This window comes from Labrus mixtus, chromosome 22 (genome assembly GCF_963584025.1).
Source record: "Labrus mixtus chromosome 22, fLabMix1.1, whole genome shotgun sequence".
NCBI lineage: Eukaryota > Metazoa > Chordata > Actinopteri > Labriformes > Labridae > Labrus > Labrus mixtus.
Window position 1 is genome coordinate 3,652,913 of NC_083633.1, and position 20,588 is coordinate 3,673,500.

The following is a 20,588-nucleotide window of genomic DNA, read 5'->3' on the forward strand; positions in this document are numbered from 1 at the left end:
CTCAAGGTCGACATCTACTGGATCAAAAAGTCGCTGCACTCTTTTCACAAGTTAAGAAATAAATGTAACAAGTTTTTTTTTATGCCCTCTAGTGAGCAAAGCAGTTTATCAGAAATGAGCAGAAAGTTTGTTTGGAAGTTCAATCAAAGATTAGAAATGTTCAAATTTGTTTCCTCTGGCACAGCAGATGGAATTATATATTGGATGATAAGATGGGAATCTCCAAACAAACTCAGATATATCTGATTTAATAAATCTATTTTCATGCACATTGCCGATTCACTCTGTTTCAGAGCCGTCTCCGTCTATTTTTATTTGATGGATCTTTTTGCTTTTTTCATCTTTTTCACTGTTTGTTTTCTCTAAAGATTCAGTGATTAGCTTTTAGATCTTGGTCTTGGTTTGGACGTACTTACTTTAACCTCCTTGCACTTTAATCACAACACCTAAATCTGGATGCTTTATGACTTAAACAGTTTAATGTAGAACGAGTACGATTTTGCCATTGTGACGAGCCCTACACACCTCCAGGTGTTCCCGTAGGACTCGTTCTTCTTTCTGTTGTAGTTTCCGCTCAAGGCAAGGTCGCAATCAGGGGATGAGCTACACCTGGGCCCGGTGTAGTCCTCATCCATAGAATTCCTCGTCTCCAGACAGACGCTCTCTACCTTGTGTGAACATCGCGATTTTGGTATATCTCGTCTTCGACTCCCATTAGTTGTTGCAGCCTAAGAGCCGGGCTGTTACACCATTTTGTACAGTAGTATGTTTATATCATCGCTGTCCTCATTCCTGCACGGCCTGCTCCAACCTCCACCTCTGGAAGTGTGGACAACAGGAACATGAGGAAAACAAAGGAGAAATCCTTCCTGCATTATCCCATTTTCCTGAACAATGAGTAAAGTCTTTTCCTCACTAAAGACAGAGAGAAGAGCGCAGGATGTCATTTGTTTTTATTCTGTGTTATGTTACATGTGGAAGTTATAGCGTCCATGGAGATACAGTAAATATATTCAGGTACTTGGGTAGGAAAGATGTAGGAGTGTGTGTGTTAAGGGGGGATAAATTGGGGAGTGGGAAAGGGGACGAGGGGGAGTTGACATTGACAGTGTGCACAAGTTGAGGACAGTCGCTTTGTGTGTGACATCGATCGTAATAAAAACCAGACTGTGAGCATTGAAAAACAAAAAAAAGAAACAGTGACCGAATGCTAAAAGCAGAAAGAAAACAACATGAACCCACATATAAAAGAGGAATAAATAAAATGTTAAAAGTATTTTACAGACACAGCAACAACAACAGACAGTAGAGATGTTTTATTTCCCTCTGAATTTTGGTGTGTGAGAGAGCGAGAGAGAGAGAGAGAGGGGGAGGAAGACGAATATGAAGAGGAGTGGGGGTCTCTCTCTCCTCTCTGTCCCTCACTCCCCGTGGCAGGATTCAGCATCCAGAAAAAAAAAAAACCTACAGGTGAGTTGCCATAGCAACACTTAAGGAGGGGTGAGGAGCTGGATGTAGAGGTGAGCTGTGGAGCTTTGTTTCTAAGGCTTTGTATGGCACGTCCGCTCTAAAACACTACAAGGGTCTCAGTCCAAGGCTGGGTTGTTCAAAGAGGTTTCATCTGGATAAAAATGACCGCGATTTTGAAGGTCTCTCTTTTTTTCTATCAGGTCATCCAGCTCAAGTTTGTACCATCTTTAAGGAGAAAAACTGGAGAGGATCAACGTGCTAAAATCCGACTTTTAAAGATTTCAAGATCTGAATATCCAGTGGTCTAAATGTGACTTCATACTACTTAGTTTGTCCACAGGGGGGCGCCAAAAATCCACACACTTACAGATAAAGACAGCTGCTTTTAATCAAATATTTTGTTTGATATTAAAAGCTATTTTGTGAAACATTTTAAGGGGACAGAATCCTTAATTTTTCTCCTAAAAGCATAATGTCTTTGTTTCTACTTTGACACTTTTTGTTCCTGTAAATCTGAATCCAGACCTCTGCCAGGATCAGAATAATCCTGATTTCTTTAGATCAAAGTTATCTAAATCCAACCAAAAAGTTTTGGACAACACAAACAGGTGGTTTTGTCCAAATAAAAAATTTTGTTATCCTTTTTTCTCCTAACTAGTTTTCAAGGTTTGATCCAACTTGATAACTTTTGAACAACTGGGCCGAGGTCCTGACCGAGTCTAATACCTTTATTCCAGATCATTCCCTTCTTTACTTCAAGACTTGTACTCTACGTTTCTCAGCTCCACATCACACCCCTGACATCCCTTCCGACCTCCTCATAACCAAAACCTCGATCTACCCCCTTCCCGGTCCGACTCTAGAAGGCACTGTTATATATTCTCCACATTCTAACATCTGGATTTAAGATGAGCGGTCGAGGCAATGAGGATACACAAAAATACACGCACAGATACACACGGGCCAGCCGGGTGACTTACTTGTGGGGAGGGGGTGGGGGGAGGAGGGGGGGGGGGGGTACAGCTGGCTCCTGACCACGCTACAAGTCTCTCTTCACACCTGTGGTTATGTTTTTATAGCTCAACAGTCTGCTGACGGCGGAGGCAGTCGGATATGTAAACGTCGACAAGGCTGACATCATGACGCGACATGATGATGGTCTGATAGTAAGTTTAACGTTGCCTCAGTTAGGAGTCACTTAACGACTGTTAGCAGACAAATCAATGTTTTAAAATGTTCCAGTATGTCGCCTTCAACCTCGGTATATGATGGAGAACAATTCATTTTATAAACCAACTTTTCAGAACACAAACTTAAGCCACTGCCGGAGGCTTGATAATGGCCAGCAGGGGGCGACTTAGCATTTAATCCACCCAATAATTAGCACACTTGTCACTTAATTTATTCCCTCAAGTTAATTTAAATCCTTAAAAAAAATGGGCTCAATCACTTTCATTTTTAAAACAGTAAAAAGTTCCTTTTTCTTTTTCAAATGAAGTCCCATTCAGAGTAAAAACACAATACATCCGGTTCTGATTTACTGTTTTCTCTTTTGTCTTGCAGTAGAACAAAACAAGTCCAAATATGTTCCCTTCATGGCTCTATGGTGGCCTTACCTGAGGCTCCAGGTAAAGTCACTGTGGCTACGTCCACTTCTTATAAACAGTGTAAAGGGACAGGTTTTTATTTCATTGTTATAATGAGCATTACTTCCTTTAACCTAGTATGTTGTCATAAGTCACATGATGCTCATAAGCCTGTGTAAAGTCTGCTGAACATTGTTATATCGCCCATTGTTTCTGTGACTTATAACTCTCTAAAATCCTAATTCCCCAAAGGAGAAGGCGACAGATTGGAACATTAAATCTGCTGAATGAAAGCAACTTCTTGATACCGACTGGAAGGGAATCTAACGGTGTAACCCCGGTTGTTTGATTTTAAACTTTTCTGCCGATGTCCATGTGTATCTACAGAGTGGTGGACAGAAAGACACACGAGGCTGTAAAAAGACCGGCTTGTGCACAGAGTGTGGAGTGTCTGCATTGTGGAAACCTTGTTGGTGTTGAAACGCAGAGAGCTTCTCATGAAGAACAGGTCAGCCCCATCCTTATTTACACAGTGAACAGGGCCGACTCCTACTCTACACACTGAGTTTGGCTGGTACTTGGCGTACATTTGGAATGGTTTACTATGGTGATAGTAGTAATTAGCAAAAGTCTATATGCTCCTCCCACTAGTGGCTTACTAAAGCTTCTATTCTAGTTTTCCTGGTGAACACCTGAGGCGCAAAAGCACTGGAAGTGATGATTGAATTTAAAGTAGTAGCCCTGACTGAGGCGCAGTCAGCAGCTGTCAGGAGCGTTCAGGCTTTCCTCTGCTATGGCTTGGAGTCACACGTCTTTTATGCTTCATATTAATGATTGCACAACTTTTTTTTTTTTTTAAGGATAAAGACTTTTTTCGGACAGACATCGGTTCACTTTTTCCCTCCTTAAGTTAGATCAGGAGATTGATTCCACATCGTTTGTAGAGAAAATGTGTGCCAAAGATCTAAGTGAAATTGTACTATTGTAAAGGAAGCAGCTGGTTAGCTTAGCTTAGCATAACAACTCTAAACAGCTGGCGTTGCTCTGTCCAAAGTATACTTTTCATAAGAAGAGGATGAAGCTTTTTGGTTTTGAAAGTTCAAACTTTTTGTGCAAGTGACTTTAACCTGCATTTCTTATAACGGCCAGCAGGGGGCAACTGCACTGGTTGCGAAATAAGTCCAATAGTATAGAAGTCAATGAGAAAATGACTCCACTTGATTTATTCACTTTTTCCATCTCAATCATCTATGTCAAGTCTTTTTCTTCACAGAACGATGTTAGAAAGAATTACGCTGCCGCAGCCTCTGATTGTAACAACAGTATTTCAGGACAACAAACAGCGACCTGATTGAGATTCTGCCAGCGACTCGTCAACAAAGATGGAGGCTGAGCTTTGTATATCCAAACGAGCTTTAAAGTGTTGAGAGGTCATCTCCAAATGTGCTACGTTTTTTCTTTTGTCTTTTTCAGACATTATGCTCAGCTAAGCTAACTAGCTGCAAAAACTCCAAATCTTAGCAAATGTCTAATTTATTGTCAAAAATATCTCATTACTCATCTTAAAAGCCAGATTCACCCGACAGGTCCAGATAAACACTTCATTTTAAGATATAAAAAGCTAAATGTAAAGCCTACAGTACAATGCTTGTGAAGAGTAAAAAATATTAACAAATTCAGAAATCAAATGAGATAAATTCTATCTAAAGTAGTCAAGACACTGAAATACATTTAGTCTTCTTCACTGGTTGATATTTATTTTTACTCATCACAAGCAATCCAGACCTTATTTTTCCACTTGCTCTATCCTGGAACAAGACGTGTATCTAGACTTGTCAAGTGAATGTAGCTTGTTAAAAGTTCAATGAGATATTTTTGACTACCAATCAGACAAATACACTTACTAAGATTTGAGTCTTTGCAGTGTAGTCGCTTTAAGGACAAACTTTGGAGTGGTAGGGTTTATGTGATCGCACATACTTCTTTCTAAAACGTACTCTTAGGTCTAAGAGGGCCGTTCGTCCCTTTGCTTAGTCGATTAAAAACCTGAACTTCTTTTACCTGAAACTGAGGCAGTGGTCACTGAAGCTTGGGGAAAAGAATCCCACACAATATCGTTATTTATGGCGCTCTGTTGATATATTATTCATGACTGAATTTGTGTTGTTAACACAAATATCGGACATTTCCAGTGCGTTTGTGCCTTGAGACAAAATACTGTACATGGGGCTAAAGGTCCTAACACTCCTCTTTCTGTACATGCTACCTACGGCGCACGAGGACGTGTCAGACCTCTCTCGTCTTCTTGAAACACTCGACTGCAAAAAGTTGAAGTATTTGAATTTACAGCAGAAATTATAGCTTCTGTTCCTTTTGATATATCACTTGTGTTATTCGTCTTCCTCTTCCGTTTTCACATGTAGAAACCCCGAGCCGATAAGAAAAGTCATCTGATAATAAAAAAATAAAAGTCACATCGATTGGACCACTTTGTTTCCGTCTCCCTTATCGCCGCTTGTTTTTTTGTTCCAAGCAGACTTCTAGTCACAAAGGACACACAAAGCAAAAGAAACAAAACAATAAAAAAAACATTTAAATTAAAGGTGTGGTGTTATTTTTATTTTTTTCAAAGTCTGTGACCATCCGAGTCGTAGCGCTCGTCTCCTCATGTTTAAAAGGTTCCCTGTTGTTTGAGGTGAAATGTGAATCAAAAGAAAAACAAACAACAGCTTTTAAAAAAAAAACAACAACAACAAAAAACAGCTGCTGTCTTTGCCCCTACATCAAGGCAAATCAGTGAGCTCCGGAGTGGCAGTTAAGAGACTTTATCACACCTCCACTTTCTCCTCCTTATCGCTGCTCGTCTCCTCTTTGAAATCTGCGGATCTCCCCACAGTTTTTGGAATGAACTGGTTAAAAGTTTAGTTTTAAAAAGTCTCTTTATGGAAGTCAGTCTCCACTTTTCTGGACGTGTGTAGATGGATTAAATAACGACAGAGAAGAAGAGAGTTCGAGACCTCGATAATTGTGAGACGTAAAAGTTCACCTCTTCGAGACCCCCCCTCCCTCATGTTCAGAGAGTGTGTCAGGAGGGTGTGAGTGTGTGTGTGTGCGTGTGTGAGGGCACCACTCTCTCCGCAGTGTATGGCTGCTACTTGAAGACGTAGTTGATAAGGACCTGAAGAAGGACGAGGAACACGATGATGACGTAGTCGCGCTGCTGGAGGAAAGAGGCTCCCTCTACCCGGCCGGCTGCACGGCTCCGCAGCACGCTGATGCTCCTAAAAAGTACACACAGCGATTATTTGAATCTGATCAAAATTGAGACATCATATCAGACTCAACAAAACACATGACGATCAACCTCACCTGTTAATGTCCTCCTGCGTCTTCTTTATAGATTCAATGGCACTTTGAAGTTCACTGAGGTCGGTTCCTTTTTTCCTCAGCCGGCTGTTATGTTTACTTTTGTGTCCTGCAACACACAGTGTTCAAAAGGAGCAATATGTAACTCTGACACCTAGTGTTTAAAACGGGTACTGCAGTCCAAATTCAAAACAGAGAGAGCTGTCTCCCCCCCTCCTCCTCTCTAGAGTTGTTGCTCACACAGGTTTCCATGTCAGAGACACTGAAGCTTCAGTGTTTATCCAGCTCTGCATGGGTCTGTAAACCTTTATGCGTTCTAACCTCTCTCCATTTTTCAAAAGCATCTCCAATATTGATCCTAGTTTGAGCACGTTTCTGCTCGTGGAGCTTATTAGAAACATGCAGAGGCTTTTTAGGTCGGGTTCAATCACTTCTATCTGAACCAGTTCTCTTGCCCGCTTCCATCGCTGCAACACCTGTTGACCTGATAACTGCTCTCATATCTGGCACACCGGGGGGTGTCCAAAACGGCCGTGTGGGGGTGTCTTAAAAGTGCCTACCTTCTCTGGTCCAAACAAATCTAGAGCATTCAGGACCAGAATTTAAAGTTAGAAGGAGGACATACTGGCTGCTGCATTGTTGTCAGAGAAGCCAGCACTTCAACATAGCATGTTTCCTTAATGTCTGATCATATAGTAAGGTCATCTCAGAGATGTCTCTCAGCTCAGTTTGAGAAAACGGGCACAGAAGCTAGGCTATACATTGAAGCAGACGGGTACGTTTGCTCCAAGTTATATTGCTATTTTTAAGAAATATCGAGCTAAAAAAAAAGTTTTCAGAAAGCATTCCCGTGTTGTTTCATGAACGCCTCTGTACTTAAAGATTTTGATGATGATTAGAACCCTCAAGAGCAGCTGTAGATGTATTGTTGATGACAGTATGTTAACTTTATTATAACAAAAAAGTGCTCTGCCTCTGTGCACTTCCTGTCAGCACCTGTGTGTCTGATCGGACTTAAAAGCTGTTTGTTTGACTGACGTTGTTTCCTCCTCTCTAGATCCTTGCTTGTGTTGTTTTTACTCTCTAAACTTCCCCCCTTTGGTTAAAAGCGTCTGCTAAAGTAACTGAAGAACTGTCGTAGACTTGTAGATATTTGAAAATGTTGTTATAACAAGTTTTAAATCGAAATGATTTGTCTTCTGGTTGTTGCAGTTTACATCTGTTCAAACTCATTCTGACTCACGTTCGCTGCCAGACGAGTCCTGTCGGTCGGGTTCTGGTGACGAGCAGCCGCTCTCTGGGCTCTTGGGCTTGTCGCTTTTATGTTTCCTCTTTGGCACCGTTACCTAAATGCATGGACACACACATGAGCACAGAGACGCACACAAAGAGAGACAGGTCAGATAAACAGCAACCACCAAAAACCTAAATAAATAAATATCTTTATAACCACAAATAAACAGACAACAGAAAAAACTAACAGAATTGTTAACTCACACATGGCTACAGCAACATTTTGAAAGAGAGAGAGAGCAAGAGTTCCCCTCCCTTTACACACACGGTCTTCAAAATATAAACATGCGAGTCGGCACGGCTGTGCAAGGCATGCTGGTACATCACTCAGACACATCCATTTAAAGGGCACACAATTAACCCAAACTGCTAAAAAGCTGCTGGGAAATTAAAGTGATTCAGTTTGAAGGGATTAAACTCTGACTGGATTACTGCTCGTATTCCTAAAGCTTTATTAGATGAGATGAAATGCTTCAGGCCTGGAGGCAGTAACAGCTTTAAAAAAGACATCAGGTCCATTTATAGAGAATGCAAGGATCCTTGGATCAGGATCATGCTTTACCGTCCATAGTAAGCTAAATTAAAAAAGTGTTGACCAAAGAGAGACTTCACTATAAAGGGAACTTGGTAGGTTCAAGCACACACAAACAAAAAAAAGAATAAGGAACAGGCCGAAATGAAAGTGACAGCACAACGGCATTCTTTTGTTTTTCGATATAACAACAGGGACAAGGAACGTCTCGGGAAGTTTTGAGAAGTCGGAGCAAACCTAGAAACAAAAAGTGAAGGTGAGATGACTGGATGAAAGGTGGAGACGATGTGGTGGATGTCCTGAAGTGAACATGCTTTGCTGCTATTTCCCTTAGACTTGACAGGGGTAATAACTTACAAATAACAGTCTTTCTTATGATATCTTAAAGGATCAGCTGTTAAGGTACCAGCAAGCAGCAAAACATTTCTCTGACATTATATCAAAGAACTACCCTAAGGTCCTCTTTAGTACCATACATTTTTTAAATAAAGTCCCGCCTCAAAACACACTTTTACACGTTGGCTTTTTAGTCCTAGTGAGGTTGCTTGTACATCTTTCCAATGTACTTGTATCAAATGTCTTATAATATTATGGTCTAATTATATTGTTAGTATTCTGTGTGCATGTGTGTAGGCAAACATGTACGGTATGTGTGAGTTTTGCCTTGTTCTTTTTCTTTTTAATCTGTATTGCTCTCTTGTTTCATGTACAGCACTTTGGTCAGCTGTTGCTGTTTTTAAATGTGCTTTATAAATAAATGTGATTGATTGATTGATTGATAAAATGTACTTTTACAGTCGTTTATTGTGATTTCATTGTATTTCTGGACGGGATTTTACAGCCGTTACCCCCAAAAAAAGACTTTAAAGCAGGTGTAGCCAATAGAACATAACCTATTTTAGATGTTTTGGTTAGATGTGGTTGACTCAGAAGTTTCTGGCCGGGGAGTTGGTGTGTTTCCCACAGCCAATGACGGCGCACAGGTGAGTTTAGAAATGGATACAATTCAGCGATTTGACGCGATTCAAACCGTCGAATATGGCAGACATTGACGTCGCAGCAAAGAAAAGAAAATATAATCATAGTGAGGCGAGGGTGAATCTTGGGTTAGCTTTTACCGATGGACACAGAGAGTTGGCATACTTTCTGTTGGACAGACATGTGCCTCACACTGATGTTAGCCGTTCTGTAAAGGGTAAGGGCTTGGGGTGCTGGTAGCCAAGTCCTTAGAGGCTCAATCATCACTTCTGGGCCTCTGTACATGTGTGTTGGTGACTTTGTCGGCAGAGAATCTGTCCTCTAACTGGATTTTCATGTTTTGGTTTGTTTTGGTTGACTGGATGTTTCTGGGCGGGGACGGGGAGCTAATGTATTTTTCCTAGGTGATGACAGCATGCAGGTGACATGGATATCGCGGCAAAAAATGAGAAAATAGAATCAGAGCAAGGAGAAACACACAGTAGATAAAGCTTGTTCCAAGACTAAGGTGAACCTTTGGTTGGCTTTTACGTGCAGTTGGTCTGCTTTCTGTTGGACAGGCAGACGCAAAACACCAATGTTAGCTTGTGCTAGCCTGCAGTGTGGGTACAAGCAGTAAACACACACGCTTCATCCTGCAGGGTGTATGTGCTTCTGGGGGCAATGAGCTCAGGCGGAGGAGGCCTAGTGTGAATGTTGTGTTTACAAACTGCTTTTCCTCACTGGCCTAAGCTTGCAGACTCAGAGCCTATGACATCTTAAACACTGTCTATCTTTATTGTAACATATAGAATGCAGACACAGAATTGAACGTACACTTGCAAATAAAGACTGTTTCAACTTATATCCTTCAAGGTTACTTTGAAGTTCTTGAAACATTGTGCAGAAGTGATTAAACTTGGAGCGGCTCTTTCACATAAAACCAGACATGTTTTAGCTGATTCAACTTGATGAAGGGAACATGAATACCTGGTTATCCACTTCCTTACAGCATGCAGTGTTAAACACAGACAGAGCAGACGATGCCGAGGTAGTGAAAGCAAAAGAAGAGAGAGCGAAAATGAAGATGAACAGGTGAAGACGGTGATGGCGGCAGGCGATGACGACACAAAGAGAAGAAGCGACAATGAAGACGAAGCAGCGGGTGCTGCGTGGAGGGTGGCTGAGACGGCGAGCTTGTTTTTTTTTGTTTTTTTTTAAGGGCGATTTTTGATCGGGACGACCTACCTGGCACTTGCAATTGTCCCTCCGCGGCGCCTGGTTACTCAGACTAATAAGACTGCCAGAACGTACCATAGGGGTGCGGTGTCGGACCTTGGTCTGGATACAGCCGTCTTTCTCAAACTGGATCAGGTCGTTGAGCGGATCCCATGGCCTCGTGCTGATCAGAAGAGAGACAGAGAGGGTGACATTAGGAGTCAGGAATAGAAAATGACAAAGAGGAATCGAGCAAAAGAAAAGTCAGAGATCCGGACGAGAAAGAAACAAAGAAAGATTGAAAAAGAAGACATGGAGACGGACATTATCTATTAAATAAAAGCTGTCGATTAAAATCAACAGCAGTAGTCTGCTAGTAGAGGAACATCAATGCTGCAGATATGGTAAATCACCACTAGATGGCACCCTGACACACCAGAAAATTCACTGTTAAAGTAGAAGGGGAGGCTTTAAAGTGAAGTGCCTCAGATATAGAGCAACTGTAAGATGTGATGGAAGTATACAACGTGTAAACAAAACTACTGTAGGGAAATCAGATTCGGGTCTTCTGATTCTCTAATTCTAAAGAATTATCGTTATCAATAAAATATGTGCTGCAGTGCTTCCCTAAAGAGGCACAATTTTGTCTTAAAGCTTCAGAAATAACTCGACCCACAAACGACTGCCACGTTTTCATCTCATGAAGGTAAATTGAATATGATTGGTTATCTTTCTCTTTTAATATATTTGATTTAAAAACGTCACTTCTGTCTTCATTTTTTCCCATTCAGCTCATTTGGTTTTGGCACAAACCAATCAGAAACAAGATGTCGTCATACTGTCACTCCAAAAGAAGCTGTAGTTATTTTTTGTCACAGTAAATTTGACATATGACATATGATATATATATTAAATATCCTCTTATGAATATATTGTTGTCAGCTTTCACGGGTAAGGGTTAGATTTTATTTTTTTAGAATTTTGAAATTATGGGGTGCCAATAGCGTATTGTTTGGTGCACGCGCACCATTAACAAAGGCGGCTCCTTTCCTGCATGCCATTCCCCGCTCTCTGTCTCCTGTAGTACTGTTTAGTTTTGTTCTGTTGATATTTCCCATGACTTGATCTGAATTTTGTTCAACTCAGGTAGAAGATAGAAGTAAGTAACCATATTTTGACTTTTTTCAGTTGCTGCACTCTGACCTGATGTCAAACCTCATAAGCTCACAGGAAGTAGAAGTTTCACTCACTCGGCATATCTGTAATGCCACTCTCCGGTGACTGGGTCCTGCTCAAACAGCGCAGGGATCCACTCCTCACATTTGGCTTTCCGTTCACGCGCAGATTTCCTCTGAACCTCCTCCAGGATGAACTTCTCGTTGGTGGCCTCCGTTTGGTCCTTGTTGTTGATGGCTCGGGTCACATGCTGCCACAGCCTGATGGATTGAGAGGGAGCAAAAGGCATGAAGGTTGTCTGCACTTTAAAAGGACACATGGTAACTGAAGACGAGATGCTAAAGAGTGACAGAGGTAAATGTGGGCAAAGAAACGACACACACACAGCCCATAATAAGGACACTATTATAAAACAATGAACTGCTATACTGTGAATAGTTCATCAGAGCTTCACCTCTCTGATTCCAGCTCTCCCTGCTCCTCTGGTGGGACGGTGCAGCGCGTCAGTCGACTCTGCCTCAGGTCTGGAGTCGGGTTCCAAAACGTGTCGGACGTCCCTGTCTTCTTGTCGTTGATGAAGATCTCGCTGTCCTGTTAGGGGGAAAAGGTAAATTAAAGAACAATTACAGCTGTTACATGACGTGATTATTGGTTTTAAAACTGTGGGAACCAGGAAAGCTCCATTTTGGAAAAATGTACTGAAGATCATTGGTTATATATATTTTGGAGATTAACAGTGGGACATTAAATTGCACTGTTTGAGTCCAGAGTGCTAACCATTACACCGTGGAACCACTGCATAGTATCCTGAAAGAGCAATGAAACAACTTCTTACATGGCAGCACCATGTGTGGCTGTTAAAGTGCAGAGAACTGGACAAAGAGGGAATGAAGAAAAAACATTGCCACAGAGGATAGTATGAGAAAGCAACCTTTGCTGGCTGGCTTAAACATGTGGTGAAGTTAAAAGAATAAAGCACTGGCCAGTCCAAGAACACTTTGTCAATTACCATTTAAGGACCTAGTCATAAGGTACAGCTCAAGGTTTCCAAATCAGTGCATTAACAGAGGGCACCATGACTTTGTTGGGTTGAATCATGGGAGTTTTGGTCTTCATGCAGATGAAAATCTGTGTTTACTTATGACTATGAAAATTTAGCCTAAGATGTAAATGTTTTCAAACTTCACTTTTAGTCGTTTTATTGTGATGAAACAGCTACAAGTATAGTTAGCCAACACAAGACTTTTGCCCCTTTAATTCCTCACAGTCTGACCCAGAACTTCCACCAGATATGTGTGCATTGTGTGTCCGTACACAGCACAGCGATAATACCACGTATGTGGTATAAAACCGTATAAAAACCCTTAAAAACCCTTCAACAAACACACGAGGTCGTTGTTCTGAACCGTCAAAACGGAGTGTTTAATCCTAAAAATAAACCGGATGTTTTAATGTTGTTTCGGTGTTTGACTTCCCGTCTTGCTCAATCTGCTCTGTGGTAAATTGATGTGCCGTGCTCCGGCATCTAGGAAAAAAGGAGCCCTGTGTATCCGCTGCAGAGGGCAGAGAGCTGGGACGGAGCGCAGCGGAGCCAATGGAAGCACACACATTGAATAAGGACCAAACATGCATCTGGTGGACTTTAGGGGTTACGTATGATCTTGTGTTTTGCGAGGTAAAGACTAAAAGAAACAAATCATTATAGCATTTAATTACAGACTCCTCTGGGTGAGAATGTTGAGGGACACATTTGGGGAAATGTCTATTCATGTTTCATATTTGAATGTGGTTTGTTTTCCTTAAAATAAAAATAAAATGTGGTGAACACAACCCTAAGACATCTACTACACAGCACATAGCACAAATACAGGTGCTTTTTTATGATGTGTGTATCATCCTATTACCAGCAGTCAACTTCACTGATTATAACACATACAAAACACGTCCACAGCACAGGTTGAGCTCCTCATGTCCCATACTGTATGTAAATGAGAGATTACTGCGATGAAGGAGTGAAGTTTGAGTCTTACCCAGTGTCCTTCCAGCGTAGCCAACACCTCCTTCCCGAGCTTGATCTTTCCAGAGACCTGATTCACGCTGTCACTGCTGCCCAGGAACGGCTGGAGGAGAGAAAGGGAAGAGAAGCAGATACAAGTGGAGAGAAGGAGGAAGCAGTGAGGAAAGAGCAGGAAAGGAAATAAAAAGGAGTAGTAGAGAAGGACAGGGCAGGAGAGGAGAGGGGGAACAATAAAATAAGAAAAAAGGTAGAGAGGAAAAAGGAAATTGGGGTTACAAGGATGGACAGATACACGCATACATTCAGTTTACTCACTGCACTTGGTGTGAAAAGATACTGTGCCTTTAATACGTCGTTTAATACGTTTAAAACTGTTCAAAGTGTTGCTTGCGGAAAAGAAGAAAACAAGAAGGTAAACCTTACAAGTTCTTTTGATGAAGAAAGTTTCAGTTCAAGACTTATTTTTAAAGAAAAAATAGGTCGCAATCACCCTTAAAATCCAATTAATTGGGTTAATTAAAGTACTTCAAGTTAATGATCCAAAAAGGCACCCTGCATCCATCAGTTCTAATTAATCCCACTAAATCTACATGCAAAGATATGTGCTGTGAAGATATAGTCTAATAATAAGAGGCACCTAGCATGACTTGGATTCAGGAAAGGGTCGGGGTTAGGGTTTTGTTTCTCTGATATGTACCTGTCGCTATGTTTACGACAGGAGGGGGCAGGTGATGGTGTGATTTGTGGGGGTGGTGTTTAAGGAGGGGACAGAGCGGATGGTGGAGGTGGTGATGGCGTTGGGAGTGAGACATTCAAAGAAAACACGTGAGAAACTGTTTTTTTTAAAAGATGATTCTAAGGGTTACTGTAGGATTACAAAGGTTGCCTCTTAAGACGCAGGAACTCTAAATGGTTCTACGATATAAACAAAGGACTGTAATTGTTCATTTTAAAGTAGAAAACACAGCAATACCTTCAGTTTGAACTCGAGCTGAGCGCTGTAGCCCGTTTTCTCGCACAAAATGGAGATCCCACCGCCCAGCTCCAGGGTCATGGTGCCGTACAGGATGCCTAGCAGATTCAGAACACCAAAACAATTACCCATCAGCATGAATAACTGGCTCAGATAATAGACAAAACTGAGAGGAAAAGTCTTGGTCTTGTTGAATCATCACCATTCATAAGATTCTATTTGTTAGATTTTTGATTAGCAAAGATGTTGCGGAGTCACAGGCATCAATTGACTGGCATCATTTATCTGCTTTTGTTATATAAATAATTTGTTTATTCTCCAGAGAGGAAAATCTGGGCCTCGCAGTTGCTTGTTTACAGAATATAAGATTAAGATATCAGATATTACATGTTTAATACTAAATACAACTGAAATACAGAAAAGATCAAAATAGATAAGGAATATTACAATATGTACAAAGTATGAAATATCTAAAGATATGTGCATTCAACAAAAAATAAATGATGATTTTATTTGTTATATGTACGTCCCTTCTGTCTCTATGACAATGACTACTATATGACCATCACTGCTCCGTTGCTTAATGCTTCATTTTTTATATTTGAGATCTTTATTTTCCCGATCAGACACGGAGCAAAGAGGATGTGGCTACAAGACATGACCTGTATGAGGCAAAAAATACGGAAACAGCGCCTTTCTGAAAAGTTGACAGCGCACATAAAAGGCGGAGCCCTCTGAAAAAAGACGCTGGGCGCTGTGCCTATTTGTTCTGGGCGCCGCCTGCTGCTGCAAACGCTGCCTCCTCATTGAAAACAATTGAAAGAAGAGGCTGGCGCTCAGATAAAAAAACACTAGGTGGCCACGGGGCCTACGTAAGTCCTCAGGTCAGACACTTAGTCGGAGGTGCTTCTCGTGGGAATAAGCCCTGCCCTGAATGTTCTCCTGTGTTTTACCAGCACCATCATGTGAAGTTACATGTGGACATGTAACTTTCACTGTGTTTGTTAAACTTTCTGCATCGGTCTACTCGACTTTCTGTATGAGCTCTGTGTAAATTTGAGATTCACATTTCATATAAAAGCTGCATTAAAGCTGGATAATGCTGTGACTAGGACAAAGTTGCTCTCAGACCTTTACAGTGAGCGTACGGCATGTTCATCACGTAGTCCTCTCCTCGGTTTAGGAACGTTAGCCGGGCCTCCCCGTCCAATATGGCTGACAGGGAGTTTCCTTAAAATGGAAAAAGAAGCAGCAGGTATTAGACAGAGGTGGTAAATTGGTTGAGGAGTGAATAACTAACAGCAGAATACAAATGATCACATATGTTTTGTGTGACTATAATGTAAGGTGTAAGCTGATATCATTTGGATCTTAGTCGTGAGTTTACCATAAAATTTGGACTTTGCGAGGATGCTTCCACTGAGGCAAAATCCATCCTTCCTGTTGCTGACGTAGAAAGCTGACACTGGAGGATGATGGGAAACCTGGGGAAAGACACACAGGGATGTAGTCAGCGATGTAAAGCACTTCACACAAAGTGCTGAACAGTGCAGACAGAGGGAAAACAAAGACCCTAACCCCGGACAGAAAGAGAATTAAAAATTACATTAAAAAAAATAAACGTCCATTGTGATTTATAACTGCAACAAAAAAACTGCAGAACTAGCCATAAGTAGCTGCCATGCTGGCGCCACAATTACAGCAATCATATTAACAATATCCTTCAAACGATTGCAGTCTGCGCAAGATTTATTTCAAGCAGAGACAGCTGCTGTATTTTATTGTTTTATAACAGGCATCTGATACAAAGGAATGACCTTATGTCCAATCAGATTGCTTGTAGCTAGTTGTCATGGTAGCGGAGCGGTTGTTACCTGCTCTGCAATGTAGAAGGTTTTGCTGTTGGTCTTCTGATGGAGCCACATGCAGCGGTACGTCTCTCCAATAATGGGGTTGTAAGGCTTCTTCAAGCCCTGAGGATTAAACACAGGATTTATTACAGTGTAAAGAGAAAGCATGTCCGCACCACTCACATCATTATCATATGTTGGATTTGACATGTTTATGCTCCTGACCTTTGGCTTTTTGTAAAACCCAGAGATGTACCACTTCACCACCTTCTTCATGCGGTTGTAGGCGTTCTCTTCGATTGCAGCCCTGAGAATGAACAAAGAAAGATTGACACCAGCTGTCTCGCAAATCGGAAAAACCTTTCAAACTGGATTTGATTATCTTCCCAGACATTTCCCCTTTCTTGTCAACTTGAATTTTCTCGGAAACACTTCACTGTGATCTGAGATGTTTTGCTGTTCTCTGAGGAAACAACACATTTTAACAAAGGGTCCTGCTGTTCATTTTAGTTTAACAATCAGTCACTCAACTTCAACTTGAGAAGCTAAATGCAAAAACGATAAGTTCTTATAAGTTATAAGTTAATATTTCATAGCTAAGGGGAAAAAAGGACCACAGTATAAACAATCATCTCTTAAAAGTTAATTTCAAAATACTACATAGATAAGCCACCTCACATAAATAATTTAAAAAAAACAACGCATTTGGGTGAAGAAATGTCTGAGGAGGCGTGATGGACAAAATGGATTGTCTGTTTTTCAGCAAAAGCTACAGGTGAGCTTGTAACTGTCATATACATTATAGTTGACCAGCGCACCAGTTCAGTTTGCATCTTGCAGCCGGTCACCATTACTGCTGTCCCCTTATTACTGTCCTCCTGTGCATCAGAACCTTACTTACTTACTTTTCAAGATTTTAAATCCTAAATATCAAAGATGTTTGATATAAATCCTTCCCTGACGATCTCTGAGCAGATCTGGGACGTTAAGATTGGCTCTTTATACCACCCATTTTCCAAGAAAATCTGGGAAGATAATCTTTTTTCCGGGCAGCCGAGAGTCGGGAACACCCCCGCGATTGTCGGGAAAGGGAGCCAGGCTTTAGTATGTGGACATTCATTTCTATAATAAGAAATCCATACCAGTGGACTTATCACACAAACATTGCTAAAGTTCACCTGATTTTTGGAATAAATTAAGTCTGTTGTGTTGTTGTTGTTGTTGTTGTGAAATCTGGATAGAGCCAGGGTAGCTATTTGTTGTATTTAATATTTATTTGCTCATCTAAGAAAAAAAGCTTGCTCGCTCATGTTCCACATTAAACATGAAGATATGATTGGTGTTGACCTCTCAAGGAGCTCGTAGCAAAATACTGTGTAAGTCTGTTCCCTGATAAAACAGACATATTCCTTTTAACAATATGAAATGGGAAGTGCTTACTCTGACAGGAAGTCTGCGTGGTAGTAGTAGTCGGAGAGTTTGTCCAGAAAGGACCTCGGCTCCAGGATGAAGGTGGGCAGCACCACCTTAGACAGATCCATGCCAGGTCGCACCTGCTTCAGTAGAGTCCAGATCAGAGATTTATTCTCTTCTGACACCGTCTCTGTCTGAGCAGCTTCGCCAGCCTGCAGGAGGACATGCACAAAATGGTTGAAGTGAAGTATTTTCCCCAGAGATAGCCTAAAACAACACTGCAGACATCTTTAAATACACAGAGCCACACATGCTTACATGTTTTCCTTGACCGCTCATCAAAAGGAAGTTTAAATTAGCTCCTATCTCTATAAACATTGTTCCTCCGCTTCAGTAGCTGTTTAATCATAGAGCTGTTAAACTGAGATTTCATCAGTATGGAAATTGATACAAGTACTTTCACACTTGTCATGATTCAGACACCCACACAAACCAAGCCCCAACAATCGTGATCAAAGCCAGTCCATGGTACATGCTTTCCCAATAGCCCCAGCAGAAGAACATGTTAATTTTTTCCTCATTAGGGAGAAAACTTCAGAACCAAAAATAAGCTCTTTGCTAAAGTTTAAATCCAAGATAAAGATGAAAATAGTTGCTGGAGGTCCTTAGAGAGTAATGTGTGATGCTACAATATTTTATCTCTGCAGGAACATAGCAGGCCTGAATCAAACTTTATGTCCTCTACCTCTCCGAGCTCCTCATGGGACTGCTCCAGGTATGGGGTTTCCCGCAGATGCTCATTAGGATCGAGGTCGATGTACGAGTCGTCTTGGCGCTCTGACGTGTCGCTGTCGCTCTCTTCACTCTTCTCCAGGCCCTCTGGATCCGACTCCTCGTGGTCCTGCTCCCCCTCCCTGTCCGACTTGTCTGAGTACAGGTCTGGGTCTTTCAAATGGTCACTGTCATTGAACCTGGGGGGAAGATAAACATGTTTGAAAAGGGCCGGTGGTTTTAAAGTTTAATATTAAAAAAGTTGTATCTTTGATTTTCATATCCTGCTCACTGGAAGCCGTGGATGTTGTGGGCTCGGAGAAGGCTGTAGAAATTTATGGAGTGTTCTCCACCAGTGGCTACTGTGCTCATGTCCTCTTTCCCCTCCCGGATCATGGTCCTTTTGAGAAGACTAGAGCACTTCAGGGCTAGCTCTAAGGCGTCCATCCAGCATCGACCTAGAACAGAGATTTAGCCGAATCAGCTGAATAAACTGATGTGCTTCATTTAGTTTAAACTACTTATATTTTCAGCCTTCACTGTTAGTTAATATACCTTCATTTACTATTCAGAGAAAAGTGAATCAAGGACGTTTACATTTTTTATCAAAGTAATTTTCTTTTTTTCTTTTTTTATCAGCAATCCCATCTAAATTGACCCAGAGACAGTTCCAGAGTTGCAATATTTGATGGATGCTTATCACATTGATATTCATAGCACAACAGAAGGACACGTGTTTTGATTTTCTACAGAAAATGAAAACAGGCTTGCTGTTTCGGAAAATCAACACTCAGAAACTTTAATCTGAAGTAAAAATGAAGGTAAAATTATAATAATTTTCAGCACCAAGGACAGAGACACTGAGAGCGAGAGAGAGAGAGCTATAAAGAGAGCTGGGCTAAGACCTAAGTCTTTCAAATGTTAAAAATGTACTCATTATGGACACGATTTTGGACAATAGGTTACTTGTATGTCTAACATCCCTTCATAAAATTATTACTTTTCTTTTAACCTTTACCAGTAATGTGGAAACTACAAATAAATCAAGGCAATTTAATCATATACTGAGTAATAATATATGTAAAATTAATACATTGAGCTAGGGTGCAAAGCAGAAAGGGATTCTGGACAATGTAAGACCATGTTTCAGCCCCACGGACAGAGACATCCACTGGTACAGACTGGGCGGGGTGTTTCAGCACTACAGACAGAGACCACTAGTGGTACAGACTGGGCGGGGTGTTTCAGCACTACAGACAGAGACCACTAGTGGTACAGCCTGAAGGGGGTGTTTCAGCACTATGGACAGAGACCACTAGGGGTACAGACTGGGCGGGGTGTTTCAGCACTATGGACAGAGACCACTAGTGGTACAGCCTGAAGGGGGTGTTTCAGCACTACAGACAGAGACCACTAGTGGTACAGCCTGAAGGGGGTGTTTCAGCACCACGGACAGAGACCACTAGTGGTACAGACTGGAGGGGGTGTTTCAGCACTATGGACAGAGACCACTAGTGGTAGACTGGAGGGGGTGTTTCAGCACTATGGACAGAGACCACTAGTGGTACAGACTGGAGGGGGTGTTTCAGCACTATGGACAGAGACCACTAGTGGTACAGACTGGAGGGGGTGTTTCAGCACTATGGACAGAGACCACTAGTGGTACAGACTGGGCGGGGTGTTTCAGCACTACAGACAGAGACCACTAGTGGTACAGCCTGAAGGGGGTGTTTCAGCACCACGGACAGAGACCACTAGTGGTACAGACTGGAGGGGGTGTTTCAGCACTATGGACAGAGACCACTAGTGGTACAGACTGGAGGGGGTGTTTCAGCACTATGGACAGAGACCACTAGTGGTACAGACTGGAGGGGGTGTTTCAGCACTACAGACAGAGACCACTAGTGGTACAGCCTGAAGGGGGTGTTTCAGCACCACGGACAGAGACCACTAGTGGTACAGACTG

The 20,588-nt window shown here is 41.7% G+C and overlaps 1 protein-coding gene across 8 annotated transcripts in view; it reads right to left on the reverse strand.

The window, feature by feature from the left end:
• Positions 1–936: 936 nt before the first annotated feature.
• osbpl8 (oxysterol binding protein-like 8) overlaps positions 937–20,588 on the reverse strand; it is a 108,779-nt gene continuing 89,127 nt past the window's right edge. For 6 of the 8 annotated variants that reach the window (XM_061029657.1, XM_061029658.1, XM_061029664.1 and 3 more), the window contains 15 exons: positions 18,915–19,080; positions 18,597–18,822; positions 17,879–18,063; positions 16,664–16,745; positions 16,463–16,561; positions 15,976–16,072; positions 15,720–15,818; positions 14,589–14,686; positions 13,629–13,718; positions 12,053–12,189; positions 11,673–11,858; positions 10,453–10,606; positions 7,666–7,768; positions 6,426–6,531; positions 937–6,337 (listed from right to left, as the gene is read on the reverse strand). In XM_061029657.1, coding sequence (XP_060885640.1) covers positions 6,208–6,337; positions 6,426–6,531; positions 7,666–7,768; positions 10,453–10,606; positions 11,673–11,858; positions 12,053–12,189; positions 13,629–13,718; positions 14,589–14,686; positions 15,720–15,818; positions 15,976–16,072; positions 16,463–16,561; positions 16,664–16,745; positions 17,879–18,063; positions 18,597–18,822; positions 18,915–19,080 — 1,958 coding nt within the window. In that variant the 3' untranslated portion in view covers positions 937–6,207. The remainder of the gene's footprint in view (positions 6,338–6,425; positions 6,532–7,665; positions 7,769–10,452; positions 10,607–11,672; positions 11,859–12,052; positions 12,190–13,628; positions 13,719–14,588; positions 14,687–15,719; positions 15,819–15,975; positions 16,073–16,462; positions 16,562–16,663; positions 16,746–17,878; positions 18,064–18,596; positions 18,823–18,914; positions 19,081–20,588) is intronic. The other 2 variants (XM_061029659.1, XM_061029665.1) reach the window with 1 other exon arrangement.